This window comes from Rhinolophus ferrumequinum, chromosome 17, assembly GCF_004115265.2.
Source record: "Rhinolophus ferrumequinum isolate MPI-CBG mRhiFer1 chromosome 17, mRhiFer1_v1.p, whole genome shotgun sequence".
Classification (NCBI taxonomy): Eukaryota; Metazoa; Chordata; class Mammalia; order Chiroptera; family Rhinolophidae; genus Rhinolophus; species Rhinolophus ferrumequinum.
In genome coordinates this window covers 14407921-14425230 of record NC_046300.1, presented here as the reverse complement: position 1 = coordinate 14425230, position 17310 = coordinate 14407921, and the positions used below count along the sequence as shown (strand labels likewise).

At 42.5% G+C, this 17310-nt stretch overlaps 1 protein-coding gene and 1 long non-coding RNA gene across 2 annotated transcripts in view; one reads left to right on the top strand and one right to left on the bottom strand.

Annotated features, from left to right (window-relative positions):
• The window catches only part of CTDSPL (CTD small phosphatase like), a 115032-nt gene that overhangs the window by 82988 nt on the left and 14734 nt on the right, over positions 1 to 17310 (top strand). The window contains exons 3-4 of the mRNA XM_033131796.1: positions 6881 to 6913; positions 13831 to 13932. Coding sequence (XP_032987687.1) covers positions 6881 to 6913; positions 13831 to 13932 — 135 coding nt within the window. The remainder of the gene's footprint in view (positions 1 to 6880; positions 6914 to 13830; positions 13933 to 17310) is intronic.
• Positions 320 to 16314, bottom strand: LOC117036715 (uncharacterized). The gene is made up of 2 exons (XR_004425431.1): positions 15672 to 16314; positions 320 to 920 (listed from the first exon to the last, which is right to left on the bottom strand). It is a non-coding gene; the product is annotated as an uncharacterized LOC117036715 (long non-coding RNA).

Genomic DNA, 17310 nt, shown 5'->3' with positions numbered 1-17310 from the left:
AACTTAACAGTAAGATATTAGCCAGCATAAATTATAATTTACAATGTAAAATTGCAAGCAACCTGATGATCAACAATAGAGAATAAAAGACCTATAGAATAATTAACTATATAATCAACGCAGCTATTAAAAATGACATCTCATGAATATTACTGATATAGGGAAATATTCACAATGTATCACTTCAGGGAAAAAAGGCTAAAATATAGTAGGTGAATATATTTATAAGTATGTATATAGTCATACACTCGTACAAGGCGTTTATAAGACTAGAATGATGTATGCCAATCTATGAAGAAATGATCTCAGACTGGTGGGATTATATTTAGGATTTTCTTCTCCGCTTTGTTTTTTATTTTTCTCTTTTTCTTCTTAGCTTTTCCCAATTTTCCCAGAATTAGCTGAAATTACTTTTGTTATTAGAAAACAAAAAGTACATACGTATAAATGTAAGGAAGGGGGTTCTGGGAAAGTGACAGCTTGAGCACATGGCTCCAACCATTTAAATTCCCTCTTCGGATAAATCCATGTGAGCCTGCTGGTGGAGCCCAGAAAGTACATTAAGGCCTCCCGTTTTCCTGACATCTGCAGGGGGAAAGCAGGCACAGCATTCATTCTCTCTGGTATTCAGTGAGAAGCAGGCACCCACCAACAGGATATGCTTCCCTCTTGGGGAGTCCTAGGACAAAGACTTAAACTGCATTGTCCTGTGAGGTCACCCAACCAGCTGGAGCCCGTGGGCCCACTTGATGTATGCAGTCCTGGGAGGGGCTGTAGTGATGAGCTGAATGGCTTTCAGTCCTTGTGCCCTGGAGGGGCCCAGGGACTTCCATCGTCTCTCGTTTGTCCGCTTGGGCTCTGCTGGACGGTGAAAACAGCACTCCATGCTGGGCGTCACAGTGCTCCCTCATTTGCCACTGCTGAGAAAGTCCAAGTTGGAAAATGAGACTCCTACTGAGGTAAAGCTAATGGAAGAAATAGAACTTTTAACAGACAACACAGGAAATGAGTTTGGAGTATAAAAGTAACTTTTAGAACTTTAAAAAAAAAATCCCATGATTTCTAAATATGAAAAATCAGTAAACAAACTGCAAAAAAGGAGAATGAGAATGGTCACAGCTAAGAACTGAATTCATGTTCCGAAAGAGCAAATGAAAGAAATATCTTATAGTTCAAACCCGAAGCAGAGATGGTAATTGTGAAGTGGGTGGGGAGCGGGGAGGCTTTTAGGAGACCTAACAGGCAAATAATAGGAGTTCCAGAAAAAGTAATAGAAGAAATTTTTCCTGAGCTAAAAAAAAAGCTTGAATGTGCAGCTTGAAAGGGTTTACCAAATCTATAGCAGGATTAGTGGGGCAATCAGGGGAACTCCACAGGGCTAGATATATGCCGTTGACGTTCTGAAATGTAGATGTAAAGAGAAAATCTTACAAGCTACCAGAACAGGTTCTTTTCAAAGAAAAGAGAATTACACTAGTACCAGACTTCTCACTAGCAACGCTGAAAGCCAGAAGAAGACTCGAAAAAATGTTTAGAAGCTACTGAGAGAAAAGAATGACAAACCAAAAATGTGTGACCAAGATATCACTTATCTATTACGGAAAAAGAAGTACATTTTCAGACATGTAATGATTCAGAGAGGGAGCAAAAAAAAAAATCTGGGTGAGATTGATATTCAGCTACAATATAATTATTAAAAATGTAGAAATAAATATGACTATTAGGAATAGAACTATAGCAAGTAGCACAATTAGAAAATAGATCCTCAAAATTCACAGTGAAAGGGGAAATAAACAGAAATGTGAACAAGCCATCAAATAAGGAAACGGAAAAAGAACAAACAATATAATAATAAGAAGTAAACCTCTCATAAAGAGTAGGCATAAAAACCAAGTTGAATGAACCAAATTCTCCTAACGAGAGACCAAGACTGTATCAGATTGGCTTGACATATTTGGCTGTATGTGTTGCCAAGAATATACCTATATCGGATAGGAATGATTTTGGCAGCAAGTAAAAGAAAACTGACAAATAGCTTAAACAAATAGGGGATTATTTTTGTCACATCAAAAGCCTGAGTCTGGCCATTGCAGGGGTGAGTGGGTGTTTGATGATACCGTCAGGGACCCAGACTCTTTCTGTTCTTCTGTCTTTTCATCTTTCTGCTCCACCATCCTTCGCACATTTGTCTTCATCCACAGGCTTGTTGTTTATTATCTCAAAATCACAAGCTTCTGATGTGATATGCACGTTGAAGGGAAAAAGAGAGGGACGAATCACATTAGCCATATCTGTCTCTTTAATAGAAAGGAACCCCTTTCACAAAAAGCCCCAGGAGACTTCCGCTTATGTTTTATTGGCCAGAACTTTGTCACATGGCTACCCTTTAGCAACAAGGGAGGCCCAAAAGGGAAAGAATTTAGACCAGCAAACTCCTGCCCTCAAAATCAGAGCTCTTTTCACAAAGGAGAAAATGGGAATGACTACTGAACAGCTGTACTAGTCATCGTGGGTTCAGTTGTGCTGCAGTAACTCCCCCAAACCTCAGAGGCGTAAAACAGTACAAGTTTATTTTTCACTCATGCTGTATGTTTATCATAGGTTGCCTGGGCCGCCTGCTCTGTGGCACAATTCAATAGAAACATAGTGTGAGCCACATAATGGAATTTAAATTTTTCTAGTAGCCTCATTTTAAAAATATATTTTTAAGATAAATTAATTTTAATAATACATTTTATTTAAACTGATATATCAAAAATATTATTTCAACATGTTAACCAACAGGAAAAAATCATTTTTTTCTTACTAATTCTTTTTTTCTTACTAATTCTTCAAAATTTGATGTGTACTTTACATGTATAGCACATCTTAGTTTGAACTAGCCACATTTCACATGCTCAGTAGCCACATGTGACCGACTAATACCTATTGTTATTGGATTGTATAACACTGTCTTATCCTCATCCGTGGACTTAGACCAAGGAAAGCCGCATCTCTGCTTCCATGATTGTCACAGCAGGGAAAAGGGAATGTAGCAATCACACTGGCTCTTAGTTATCATTCAGAAATAAATGCCTCGTTTCAACTTACATTAGCCAAAGCAATTTACATGACTATCCCTAACTTCAAGGGGCATGGAAGTGGAATCCTACCATGTGCGCAGAAGGAAAACTGAAATTATTTGGTGAACTGTGTTATTGACTATTACAGTAGGTGGCCAGTAGTTTCAGACGCAACATCTAACATACAGTGGAACATAAAAGGTGGAAAATAAAACATACCAAGTAGATCAAATAAAAACCAAAAATGGCAATATTAATATTAGACAACACAGAATTCAAGGCCAAAAGCATTAAACAGGAGAAAGAGGGACATTTTATAATGATAAAATGTCTAATACGTGAAGTGTATAATAGCCATAAACCTTTATATACCAATCAACAGTACAGCCAAATACATAGAAGAAATCCATTTAAGCAGGTTTAAAAAGTTATCATGTGAAAATACTCGTAAATAGCAAACAACATAGAAAACGCATTGGCAGCTTCTGGCTAATGTAATAAGACAAGAAAATGAAATAATTGGTACAGATATGGAAAAGATACAAAATTAGTTTTATTTGCCAATCACATGATTATTTATATAGAAAGCCCAAAATACTCCCCAAAATTAGAGTCATTAAAAGGTTTTGATATGGTGGCTTTTATTTATGGAGAAATGTGCTGTGTTTCTGAATAGGAAGACTTAAAATTTATGTGGAAGAAAAAATATCTAAGAATAGCTGGAAAAAAAATAGCTGAGAAGTTTTTGGAAAAATAATAATGAAAGATGACTTGCCTTCACTGATATTAAACCTTACTTTCCGGGCCGGCCTGGTGGCTCAGGCGGTTGGAGCTCTGCTCCTAACTCTGAAGGCTGCCAGTTTGATTCCCACATGGGCCAGTGGGACAACCACAAGGTTGCCGGTTCAACTCCTCAAGGCCCACAAGGGATGGTGGACAGCGCCCCCTGCAACTAAGATTGAACGTGGCACCTTGAGCTGAGCTGCCGCTGAGCTCCCAGGTGGCTCAGTTGGTTGGAGTGCGTCTTCTCAACCACAAGTTGCCGGTTCAACTCCCGCAAGGGATGGTGGGCTGCACCCCCTGCAACTAGCAACGGCAACTGAACCTGGAGCTGAGCTGTGCCCTCCACAACTAAGACTGAAAGGACAACAACTTGAAGCTGAACGGCACCCTCCACAACTAAGATTGAAAAGACAACAACTTGACTTGGAAAAAAATCCTGCAAGTACACACTGTTCCCCAACCCAATAAAGTCCTGTTCCCCTTCCCCAATAAAATTAAAAGAACAAAACAAAAAAAAAAAACCTTACTTTCCATTGGTGTAGAGAAATATAGCAGTGAAATTTGTATAATGAGATTCCACTGTAAACGCTAACGTAGCCTCAGATTCTGATCTCTCCCCTCAGTGTGCTTTCCTCATACTGTCCCTCTCCCGGTTTAAAAACCGTTGCTGTAGAAAAATCACCATTAGTGAAGGGAACATAGTTTGTACCCTAGAGGATAAAAAAAAGAGAAGAATCACTGCTGTCATAGTAAAAGTTAATTTAAAATAGTATCTTCCTAGGTGAAATGACATAAGAAACTGGTGTTGCACCCCTGGAAGATTTCCTAGAGTATTTAGCTGTATATATCAGAGAACAGAGACCATTAAAGGCAGTTCCTCAGGCAGAGCCTAGCTCACCTGGACCTGGTGTTCATGCATAGATCTCCTTCAGTTAACATTTGTTAGAATGGCTTTTGAAAGAATGAAGGCCACTCTGAGCAATGCATCGTTTGCATGACACTTGACTGTTCAATCTGTAAGACCCCATGGAAAGAGCCCCTGTCAAAGTGGAGCAGCTAATTCCCAGAGGAGGGACCCTGCCCTTTGCTGTCAGCTTGGTCAGGACACCTGGAATACAAAGCCCAGGCCCATTAGATGTGGAAGCAGATTCTGCACCTGTCTCCACTGCTGACTCCTCGGTCTGCCTTCCTCTTGGAACTCAGCATGCCAGAGGAAGAGGGAAAGCTGTAGCCGCTGCAGCAGATGGCCTCTAGGCTTCCATCCACCCTGCATATTCACTTTGCCCTGGAGAAGAGGTTCAGCAGCAGTGTCCTGGAGTGACAGCCATTGCCACCATCGCAGTTACACCCTGGACCTGCAGGCCAGTTGCCCAAAATAAAACTGTCTGCAGCCCCTGGCCAGAGGCGAGGAGGAGTCAGCATCTAGAAGACCCCAATGGCAGAGACCATGGAGGACTTTGAAGGATGATGACAAAATAAACAGGGTTGCTGAACACTCACTAATACATGCATACCCTGTGTGCACGCACACACACCTCTAGGGTAATTTTCTAGCCCAAATATCTGTCTAAAGTAGCACCTTTGGTCCTGGTCTGTGTTTTTTCAAGCCCATCAGATAGTTATGTTGTCTCTCCCATCACTGATGTGCTCATCTCATCTGAAAGTGCACCTGGGCGTGGGGGCTGTTGGCAGTCTCCCACTAGCTCAGTGTTCTCAACTGGAGACGATTTTGCCCCCTAGGGCACCCTTGACAATGTCTGGAGACAGTTTTGATTGTCACTACTAGGAGATCTACTGGCCTCTAGTGGGTCGAGGCCAAGGATGCTGTTAAGTACACATCCATCCCCCAATATCCAAGACGGCCCCCCGCGGCAGAGTTATCAGGCCCAGAGTGTCAGTCGTGCTGGTTGAGAAACCCTACTCCACAGGGACCCAACTGGTTTGGGCTTGTGAGCTTCTGGTGAAAATCTACCCCGCCAAGGGCAGCGATGTGCTCCCAGGTCAGATGCTAGGAATAGTATCAAGAGCTTCTGAAAGGAACTTCTCCATATACTCGTAAGTTCTCGAAAAGGGAGATTTGCTTTGATTGTGCCGTCGCATTAGAGAGCCGCACGGTTCTGCCTTGAATAATGGATGGCACAAGGCACTTTAAAATCCTTAAGAGAAGCCCCCAAGTGTCCTGAAAAAGCAAAGAGCCATCAAGATTATCTCAAGAGGAGCAGTGGTTGCTGTTACACTGCAGAGGTGTTGGCTAGGAGCTGGAGACCATCAAGAAGTTGCTAAATGGTTCTTAGAGTCAGAGCCGAGCTCAGAAGGGAGCCAGCCCCCTGCCACTGACAGTCAGGTTTGACCCCTTTCCGGGAGGCGCCTGTCGCCAGTGATCCCTCTCAGTAAAGGTGAATACACTTTTCACAAACCGTTCACTGTAGGAGACCGTGTAACAGTGCATCTCCTTACCGGCAACCTGCTATTCATTGCCTCCCATCCCACCATCTAAAAAAGAGGCAGCAGCAGCACAGAAACTGGAAATGCTCAATGGAGATAAATTGGGTTTTTTATTAGCATTTCTTAATGATGCTAAAATGAAGTGTTTCCATCAACCAGGTTTGGAATGGTGGGAATTCCAGGCTGAGGAATGGTAGTGGCCCTTCCGTTTGACCTGACTATTCTTAACACTCCCTGTGAATACAGGTTCTGTTCCCATTAAAGGGAAAGTTATCCCCGTGTCTGTGGCCTCAGAGGGCACCTCTTGTACCTCGCCTTGTCCCCTCTGCCCAATCAAATAAACAAGCCAATTAGTGAGCCTCAGGAGCCCAGCCTGGTTTGTCAGGAGAGGGGGTGTCTGGGAGGCAGAGTGGGTTCCAGGGCTCTAACTGGAAAATCTTTGGGTTCCTCTTGTTCATTAAATACCACCAAGGTACAGAGGACAGAAAATCATGTGCCTGCTGTCCTCAAGGGTGTGTTCAAGTTTCTTTTGAATATGTGATCGACTTCTCTTCAAATCTGACAATGATTTCTTTTTTCTTTTTCCTCAGGGTGACCAGAGGCAGATCATTCCCATACCAAGTGTATGTATATTTATCCAGTTTTATTTGAACATTCATAGATTCTTGTAGCTTTGGGCCCACTCATGTAAATTTTTTTTTATGTTCTTGCTTATGTTAAGTTTTATCATGTGATATAAACAGCTCTGTCCTGTTAAGAAGAAAAATGAAGCTGCATTTTAAACTGTGAGCAGGAAGTTCTGTACAGAGAGAGTTCCCTCCTTTAGGAACAGGGGTAACCAGCATCTATCAACCAAATTCTCGCTTTCCTTTCTCTCTGCAAAGGGCCTCCGGGTCTGAGTAAACTAAGGCAGCTTGCCACACTCCCCAACCCCAGCTCCCTAGCCTGGGAAAACATACTTTTGCCCAGACATGGTTATTTGCAACAGGTTCTGTCCCAGTAGAACTGGGCTCATCCAGCCCAGGTCCCAGGTGAACAGAACTTTCCTGACTTTTCAACAGTGTCGGAAGCTTGGCCATGGCTCTGAGATCAGAAAATGAGCCCAGTATATTCTCTGAGCTTGCAGGACCCGCCTCACTCCCACAGCTGGCTGTGCTGTAACTCTACCCCAGCTGGGCATTCCCTGGGCCCCCCACTTCTGTCTTCAGCCCCGGAATTTGAGAGAATAGCTGTACCAGTGTTCGACCCCAGCACAGGCCTAGACCACTCCTCAGGCATCCCCTGTCTCCACTGCTCCTTCTCTTTCTTCTGCTCTGCGCAGAGCCATGTGGCCTATGGCCATTCAGCAAGAAGCAGACCAGTGACTGACTCCCAAAAGAAACTTGCTGTTGCGATGTCCATATCAAACAAGGCCTTTCAGGCAGGCCTGTGACCTGAGAGAAGGATACAATGTATGGAAAAGAGATCCATACATTGATCTTTTAATCCAGAAACTTTCTCTGATTCAGATTGTCTGATTCAAATCTGTTCTCTATTTTTCCTTGGACTTTTTTACATGTTTTCTGGGACTCTCCAAGAGACACAGCAACCCTACACTAAAAGGAATGGATTTCATTAGGACAGGTTGACTCTGAATTTGTTAATGCATGTCGCTTATAAATTGCCCAAAAAGTATTTGATAATTTCATTTTTCTCGGAACTTTTAACCCTCCATTGATTAACAAGTGGCAAGGGTTTGTGGAGTGATTCTGACTTTGTCAGCATGACTGGGGGTTGGGCTTTGTTGGGAAAACTGATCAAAAAGATTGATCAAGCAGCATGACTTCTTATCCAGTGTTTGAGTAGGATTCAGATCTGTCATCTATCTTTCCTTGGACTTTTTCACATATTATCAGTCCTCAGTGGGATTGATAGTCTCTTTGTAGCCTTTATACAAAGTATTAGTTTTCCTGCAAAGGTACCTGTGTTAAACAGGTGACAGATGGCATCTCTCCCTGTACCTCTGACACTCTAATAGTCCTGTTTTTTTCCTCAAAGTTAATTCACTGCTATCTGTGAAGTTCAATGCTGAATCACTTGTCAGGGTAAAAACTCTACTGAGGAAAATGACCTTTCTCCCACAAATCTAGACACATCCTAGAATTTTGGAATAAAATAGCCCAGGGGAAAAAGATTCCTTGTATAATTTAGCCCAATGCTAGATCAATAAACTGCTAACTGCTTCCTATATATGAGACACTGGGTCAGGCCTCATGAATCTGTGAAACACCTTGCAGAAAAACAAAGCCTAGCTCAAGTAACGTGCGTCTTTGAATGATGACCTCCAGAAAAGCAATTCTGCTAATGGGCATGTGGGACCTCCACTGCCTGCTTCCGTGCAGGAATGAACCCAAGTCCATCTGAACCCAAGTTCAGCCCTGGGATTCAAGCCTTGGACTCTCCTGCAAAATCTGCACCTATCTGGCAAGGGCACAGGTCACATAAACAGAGTAGCCCTGCCCTTTCTGGACCATAGGGGGACCTGATCAGTGCTGGGAGCCCCTGAGAGCTTGGGGTGCACCACAGGACCAGAAATCCAGGCTTGTGCTGAGCCTGCAAATCAGGTTCCACAACCTCAAGAAAGCTTTTTCCCGGCCCTGAACACAAAAGGTACCCCTCACCTGTGGGTGCCCAGAGTAGTTCCAGCTGGACTCCCCCATATCTGCTGCTCACCTCACCCTTCTTTTTTCATTTTCATGTTGTTCTGTTTATATGTGCAGCTTTGGCCTTTTGGGTTTTTTTACTAAGCAATAATTCAAGCTCATGGTTTTAAAAAGTACTGAAAGATTCAAGTACAAAAAAAAAAAAATCCCCACCTCTATTTACGCAAATAAGAGTTTTATAGAATTTTTTTGCTTTTAACAAGACACCTTGATCATCTTTCCAAATATGAGTACATAGCATCAACCTCATTGTTTTACATGTAGTTGATGGCATTTACTTTGTTTCCACTTCTGTGCTATTGCTAATATATCTCTTATGAATATTTTTGTGCAAGTTTATTTGTGGACTTGAGTGATAGTGTCTGTGTGATCAGTTCCTAATTGTGCAAATGCTAGTTCAACGGACATATTTTACATTTTTGGTAGGTTAAAGCCAAATTATCCTCCAAAAGCCTAATTCACATTCCAACCGAGAGTGTATGGGATTCCCCATTCTCTGATCAAATATTTTAATCTTTGCTAATTTGAAAGTAAAGAATCGTGTCAATTTATTGCTTTAATTTGTATTTCCTTATGAATGAATGAGAGTGAACAACTTTTTACAAGTGTATTATCCATATGTCTTTCCTCCCTATTTATTTCTTACAGATTTTATACCGCATTATCTTTTTAAATTTCAAGGAAATTAGCACTTTCCCAAAATTTATGATATATCTTTTTGGCCTTGTTATAATCATTTTAACCACAAAGAAGTTTAATTTTATATACACCAATGTATTTTTCTTATCCTTTATGGCTCTGGAGTTTTATGTCATGCTGAGAAAGATCTCCACACTCTGACTGACCCATATTTTCTTCTAGTATTTTAATGGTTTCATCATTACACTTAAGACTTTGATCCATCTGGAATTTATGTTAGTGTAAGGCATGAAGTAGTGATCCAGCTTTATTTCCTTTTCCAAGTGGCAAGTCAGTTATCTCAATACCGTTTATTGAGTAATCCATCTTTTGCACACCTATTCGAAATGATGTCTTTATCTGGACTTGATGTTAAACATTCTACTCAGTAACATTTGTCTCCAAACTATGAGCTGGGATTTGGGGCTCTCTATACGTCTTATTGGAAGCCTCAGGGGGCTGTCCAGTGCCAGTCAGGTATGGAAAGGTAAGGAAATGATACGGAGGGCCAGGTCTAGAAACCACTGAAGTCTGGGTGGTCGTGGCTGGAAGTGAGCACGCAGATGCTTTGGCCCCAGTAAGGAACGCCCCTGGGACTGTGACCCTGCTCTACCTTCCCCACACTCTCGTTTGAATCACACAACATCCTGATGCTCACCTGTGCAGCTGAGCCATCAAAATGCTGACAGGGGAGAGGAGAAATGTGTTTTCTAACAGTTACGTTTTTCTGCTGTCTACTAAAGCCTTTTTAATAAGCAGTAGTATACTTTTTTCAACCAAACCTTATGAAGAACATATAAGCAGAGCAACTGTTCTAGTTAAAGATGGTCTAGAGTTTCCTTCACCCCTCTCCTGCAATAGGCCCTGAGATCTCTGCACACAAAAAAAGAAAAAGGAAAAAAAAAATCTAATGTACCAAGAAGAGGTACTACATCTGTAAGATTTGTGAGAGTGTGTTGGGTGGGTACTCTAAAGAAAGAAACTATAGAGTTAACTATTCATGGCTGCCAGTTCACTTCCAAGGTTCCTAGGACAGGAAACTTCAGATCTACTCCCAGGAAGGGAACTTGAATGAATGCCCTTCTCAAACTTTGGATGGCAAGCTGAGGTCCCTTCCTCCTCTTCCCTCCCCCCACATGGCTTTTGCCCCTGTTCTCCACTCTATCCATCGCCCTGGCAGTGCCCTCTATGTGCTTTGGAGCAAGTGATGTTGTATAGAAAGGGCTTGATGTAAGTGCTGTTTCTCTTGTTCTTCAGCTTTATGAGAGCCTGAGAGAAAATTTGCTTCAGGACATTGTTTAGTTAATGATTCAAGCATCACCTGAACAGATCAATTGGAGTAACAAAGCATTATTGCAATTATGTAGCGTCCTTGCACGTTTCAAGGACACAGCTGTCCAGAAGAATTCTTACCAATAGTCTGAACAATTTGCAGTAATCTAAATCCAAGCTCTCAGAGAAGCTGTGTACATTTAGGAACCAGGCTAAGGATTAATGGAATCTTCCTAACCCATTGCCCCCAGCCTGTCCTCCTTCTTTCTCTGCAGTTCAAATGCTAAATCAATAGCTTGCTTCATACCTTTCTCATTCTTTTCTCTCAGAATAGTATGGGGAGGCTTTTTACTTTCTGTTAACTCAGAGAATGCTTGTAAAGTGTGGGTTAAATATGCTAAGAAAGTAATTTTTATTCCTGGGTTTGGAAAATAACTGAGCCACTTTTGGCAGATATTTGATGTTTTCAGATATGCTAGGGATAGAATTTCTAGATCCTTATTTTCCAGGCTAGCAATTACATAAAGTTAAAATGTTATTTTAGTGTATAAATGCATAGAGAAAGGACTGTGCAGATACATACCAAACTAAAAAGGGAGACACATCTGGGGGGTAAGGGGGGGAGGGGTATGGAAAAGGGAACAGTTGTGTTTTCATGTCTATACTCTTTACAGTGAGAATGTGTTTTTATTACATAATTGTATAACAAAAAGTTAGAACAAATTTTATTCTTGTCATAAGCATGCTTTTTGCTATCACCTAAACAACAGAAATAACTAATATCCTCTCCATTCTGTTCACTTATAGAGCGCATTATACCCTGCCTTTTTTAAAGCGCTTTTGATACCAAACTTCCCTCTTGCAAGTTTATTTTAAATTTTTTTTTAATAACTTGCTTGCTCGTTGACTTATAATGAAGGACACAGTCCTTCCCAGGACCTGTGCTCTGTATCCCATGCTCCATATCTCAGGCACATTTCTTCTCAGTGCCTCGGGATTAGGAATAGTGCTTGGTGAGCTTTAATTAGAGCCAAGGGAGTTGGGAGGCCATAAAGGCTTTTTCTTCTAGATGATACTGGAGAAGAGGAAACACCCACACTCACCAGAGAGAGCCCCTCTAGGAATAGAAATGCTCATGTCCCCACACGTGGCCTCATGGTGGTCAGTCCTGACAGCCCCTCCCTGCCAGGGTGGTCATTGCACTTGCAAATGTACCTAACCTGATGCCTGCCCCTGTTACATTCCTTATTGAATCAGCTAAAGTCCAAAATTAACTCTAGATCCTTGACTAACGTTCATTTTAAAAACAAAACAAAACAAAAAATAATGGGGTGGGGGGAGGAATAGCCATTTAAAAGGAATTACCTCTTAATTTCATTGTTTCTTGTTTTATTTGATAAGCTAAACTGTCCATTCTTCGGTGGTTAGGGCCAGATCGTTTCTTGTGTTTTGTTTTGCATTAAATACTGAACAGAGCTTGACCTTCTTCCCCGGGCAGAAAATTAGCTAGTTAACATTGGGCAGTGAATATGCCACAAAGCAAACTAAAATACTTCAAATCTTTTCTAGAATGAGGCAAGGCCCAAAGAAATAAATACTCTAAATCAAGAATGAGGTAGTCTGAAGATACCCGGCATTTTATGACCTCTTTATCATAAGATTAGAGTCAGGGCCCTCCCGGTGGCTCAGGCGGTTGGAGCTCCGTGCTCCTAACTCCGAAGGCTTCAGGTTCAATTCCCACATGGGCCAGTTGGCTCTCAACCACAAGGTTGCCAGTTCGATTCCTTGAGTCCCGCAAGGGATGGTGGGCAGCACCCCCTGCAACTAAGATTGAACACGGCACCTTGAGCTGAGCTGCCACTGAGCTCCTGGATGGCTCAGTTGGTTGGAGCACGTCCTCTCAACCACAAGGTTGCCGGTTCGACTCCCGCAAGGGATGGTGGGCTGCGCCCCCTGCAACTAGCAACGGCAGCTGGACCTGGAGCTGAGCTGCGCCCTCCCCAACTAAGACTGAAAGGACAACAACTTGACTTGGGAAAAAAGTCCTGGAAGTACACACTGTTCCCCAATAAAGTCCTGTTCCCCTTCCCCAATAAATTCTTTAAAAAGAAAAAAAGATTAGAGTCAGCTACTACAAAGACATATAAATAGATTTTCTGTGGATTAAAGTATGATCTCCAGAGGTAGAGATATGCCACATTTACTTACTATTACACCACAGTGGGCGGGCACAAAGGCAGGGCACTGGACCTGGAACAGTTTTACTTCTGTTTCTTATTATTGGAGGTCAGTTTGGATTGCATTTTGTGGGTGGGTCTACAGTTCAAGTGTTTGAAAACTTCAGTCACTTAAAAAAAAATAAAAATACTGTGGTTCCAATTTAGCTGTGAAATATATTTATGTACCACAGTGAATTTCTGACAAAATATGATCCCAGGAAATGGGTCTGCATAGTAAGAGTAGCTGGTATAATTAAACATTCAATTTTGTGTAGTCCATTTTAATAATAACAATAACCATATGTATGCCTGGCAGAATGTGGGTCGTTTACTGCAATCACAGCTAATAACACTTTCTCATGGTCGGCATTAATTATCCCAACTGATAGTCAAGAAAGAGACAGAGCTGATGTTCGAATCCAGGTTTGTCTGGTTCTAAAGCCTCGCCTTTCATAATAGCCATTCAGACAATGGCACGGGATTTGGTAAAACTTCAGTTGCAAACTCCTTATTTCTATTCATTTTAATAAAATTCCATGATGTACTTGACCAAGCATGTAAATGTTTGGTTTTATTTTTAACCTCATTGACATAGGATGATACAATAATGAGAGGATTGGTTTGTCTTGCACATCAAGGTAATAATAATTCTTTTTTTTTTTTTTTTAGCCACCAGCTAAATACCTCCTTCCCGAGGTGACGGTGCTTGACTATGGAAAGAAATGTGTGGTCATTGATTTAGATGAAACATTGGTGCACAGTTCATTTAAGGTAAGTCAACATAACCTCTGATTATGGTCTCAGTGATTTGTGATTTGGTCTCAGTCATATTAAAAAAGGATGAAAGCCAGAGGGTAAAGGGGGTGGGGGTGGGAGATGAGGGTAAGGGGGATCCAATATATGGTGATGGAAGGAGAACTGACTTTGGGTGGTGAACACATAATGGGATTTATAGATGATGTAATACAGAATTGTACACCTGAAATTTTATGGTATCTATGTAATTTTACTAACAATTGTCACCCCAATAAATTTTTAAAAATAAAATAAATTAAAAAATATAAAGTACATGATTAGAAAAACGCCCCCCCCCAAAAAAAGTAGAAACTTCTCAACTCCTCTTTATGAGACCAGAATAACGTTGATACTAAACCGTGACATGGATACTTAAGAAAGGACAATTAGAGAGCAATATAGTTCATGAACATAGACACAAAAATGCTAAATAAAATGTTTTCAAAACAAACCCAGCAACATATAAAAAGGACAATATTCACAACCAAAGAGGATTAATTCTAGGAATCCAAGGTGGGTTTGACATTCAAAAATCAATAAAAGTAATTCACCACTTTAACAGAATAAAGGAGAAAAACCATTAAAAAAAGAAAAAAGTAAAAGCATGTGGTTATTCGTGTATGACTTCACTGCTCATGAAGAAATCCCAGTAACAGGCGCTTATTAACTCAGATGAACATTAACTCAAGTAGTTGAATATTAACATAATTAGTTTGAAGGGAAAAGCGCTGGGCTGCCAGTATTATTAGACCTCACTCTTTCTTATGAGACTTGACTGTTCCAACAGTCTAAGCCCTGCAGAAATCGTTTTCACGTGGCACACAGCAATCCGTGCACCAATGCCCAGGCCACTACTGTGTATTTGTCAAGGTAACTGGAGCACCATATGCTTATTAGGAGGGGCAGGGAGGCGCTGTCACAACAACCTGCTATCCTGGGCATTTGCCCAGACCAATTTTTGAAAGATGTTCAACACTGAAGAAGACTTCCAGGGTTACGGGTATTTGAACAGATTCAGCCATTTATTTTGACCATTTCATGACAACAACCATGGAGATTTTATAAGCTTTCTAGCTCAGTGAGTATCCACCTGTATGACTTCCCTGCTGAAGGGTGGGGGGCTGCAGTGCTGTACGGGGGTGTCACACAGCCTTCTATCGCCTTCCTCACTCGCCACCGCCCCACCAGAATAACAGCAAACATTACAAATGACCAAAGGGCCTCCTTGCGGGGACAGCTGTGGCAACACTATTAAGAAATGAGTTAATGAACCATTTTCCATTGTTTTGAAATGGAATAAATTGTTTAAAAGAGGCAAATGATGAAAAGATTTGGAACTAGGGGATCGGTGTGCTGACGAGAAGAAGCAGGTCCTAATCCTAGTTGCCTGGGCATAGTTTTGGCGATGGAACTGTAGTACTGTCGCTGGGACCACGTTCCTCTTCATGCCCTCAGCCTGGTACGCCCCTTACTTCACTAAGAGACATGAAAGCCACCATCCAAGATGGGTGAGACTATGGTCTCACGTGAGCCATAGTCATCCCTTGACGGTTGTACGGGGAGTGGAAGAGCCGTCAAATTGGCCAGAAGACCTTAATGCCAGAGACATCCTCCCTTGTGCCTGCTTCTCACTTAATAGAGGCTTTCCTTGACAGGACAAGGCCAGGTGGTTATCTTTGAGACCTTTGGGAGAGTGGAGGAGGGGCCACACTTACCTCTAGCAGTGAGAAATAGCCTGTCTGGCTGTGGGGGCATGTAGGTACCACCTCATGCCCCAGGGCCTTCCAGGATTGGTCCAGGGCTGCAGTGGCCTTATGTCCCAGCTCAGCTCTGAAGAGCGTTGGAAGAAGCCTTTCTTCCCCTGTCAGCAAGTTGCTCAGGACTTTTTCAAGTCCCTCTGGAGGGAAGCCCTTTAGAGCTGGGGTCAGTTGCCTTCACAGCAGCGACAGCTTCCCCTCAAGCAGCTCCAGGAGTCTGAGCAACGCTGGCCAGACCGCCCAAGGTTCCTAAGGGTTCCTGGCTCTAAAGTCAGGGCCTTGGCAGCCCCTGGTGTCTCCAGGCTCTGCTCACAGGGCACTGATGGGACAAGCTGATGTGAAGAGCATCTCCTCATTTCTTCTCTCCCTGGTCTGCCTCATGTGCAAGCAGAATATTCTTTATTGTATGGTTTTTAATGTTCTGGGCATTTGAAAGCCCTTTGAGAGCCTGAAAGCTGTGAGCCTCTCTCCTTGAAAATGTACAACAGACAGGCTCATGGACCCATGTTAAGAACTCTGGCTTCGGCATGCATGACCTTTGCACTGACACGTGACAGGAGATCAAGGACAGCTGCTTGTTCTGAGCTGGGGAATGGCTTTTCTCTTTTCATGTACTCTGTGGAATATGATTTCACAATCTAATGCCTTGTGAGAGTTTCTTCCTTCCGCCTTCCCTTTTGTTTTTTTTAGTATGATTCTGTATTTTAGTGGTGAACTTTCAAAATACTGAACTTGTCCTAGGCCTTCCAACCATAGAAGTGAATAAACTAAGTTATACTAAGCTTCAGGTCTTCTACTGAGTACTTGGTAATGGTTCTACGATCTAGTGTTTTTCACATTTTTCAGTTTGCATATCAAAGAGGAATGTGCATTTGTACAGTGATGGACTTAACGGCAAACCCCAGTTCACAGCCTGAACAGAGATTCTGTACCCGACACCCCTGCCCAGTGGCCACCACACACGTTCTCCTTCCTTCCATCTCTTTCCTGTTGTCCCAGGGGTCTGCAGCCTGGTCATTGTCTTGGGTCTGTTCATCGAGTAGTTTCCTAATTTGTGGAATTCCATTTAGAGCTCTATGGGAGTCCATCGTTGAGAATATAATGGGTGCCGAAGCGTCATATTTGAATTTTAAATGTCCTTAATACTGTCAGCGTTATTTTAAATATCCAGCCATTTTCAAGGGTGCTGGGTATTGTGTTCCTTCGAGCAGAGCAATCTAGGGTAACCTGAAATCACTAGTGCTCAGGACTGTATGGAACCATCCATGGACACTCACGAGACCTGTTACTGTGGCTGTGGAAGAGCGGAGATGGGAAGAGCCTGCCCAAGGGTGTGGGTCTGCGGCCTCTGACTTCATCCCACAGCCCTGGCCCTGCTTTGGGTCCATGCGCTGAGCGTCTCCTGCTGAGCAGCCCATCCCAGGGCAGCCCGCACTTGTGGGTTCAGTATCAGTTCTCTTCCCCAAGTAGCCCTGTTCTCTGGGCCTATTGGGCTCTCACCTCCTCCCCCTGGTGGCCAGCGTGGTTCCCCATCATTCCTGGCAGGGCTGGAGTTTCTGAGGAGCCCTGTTTCCTAGCCAGGCTCCCTACCCTTCGT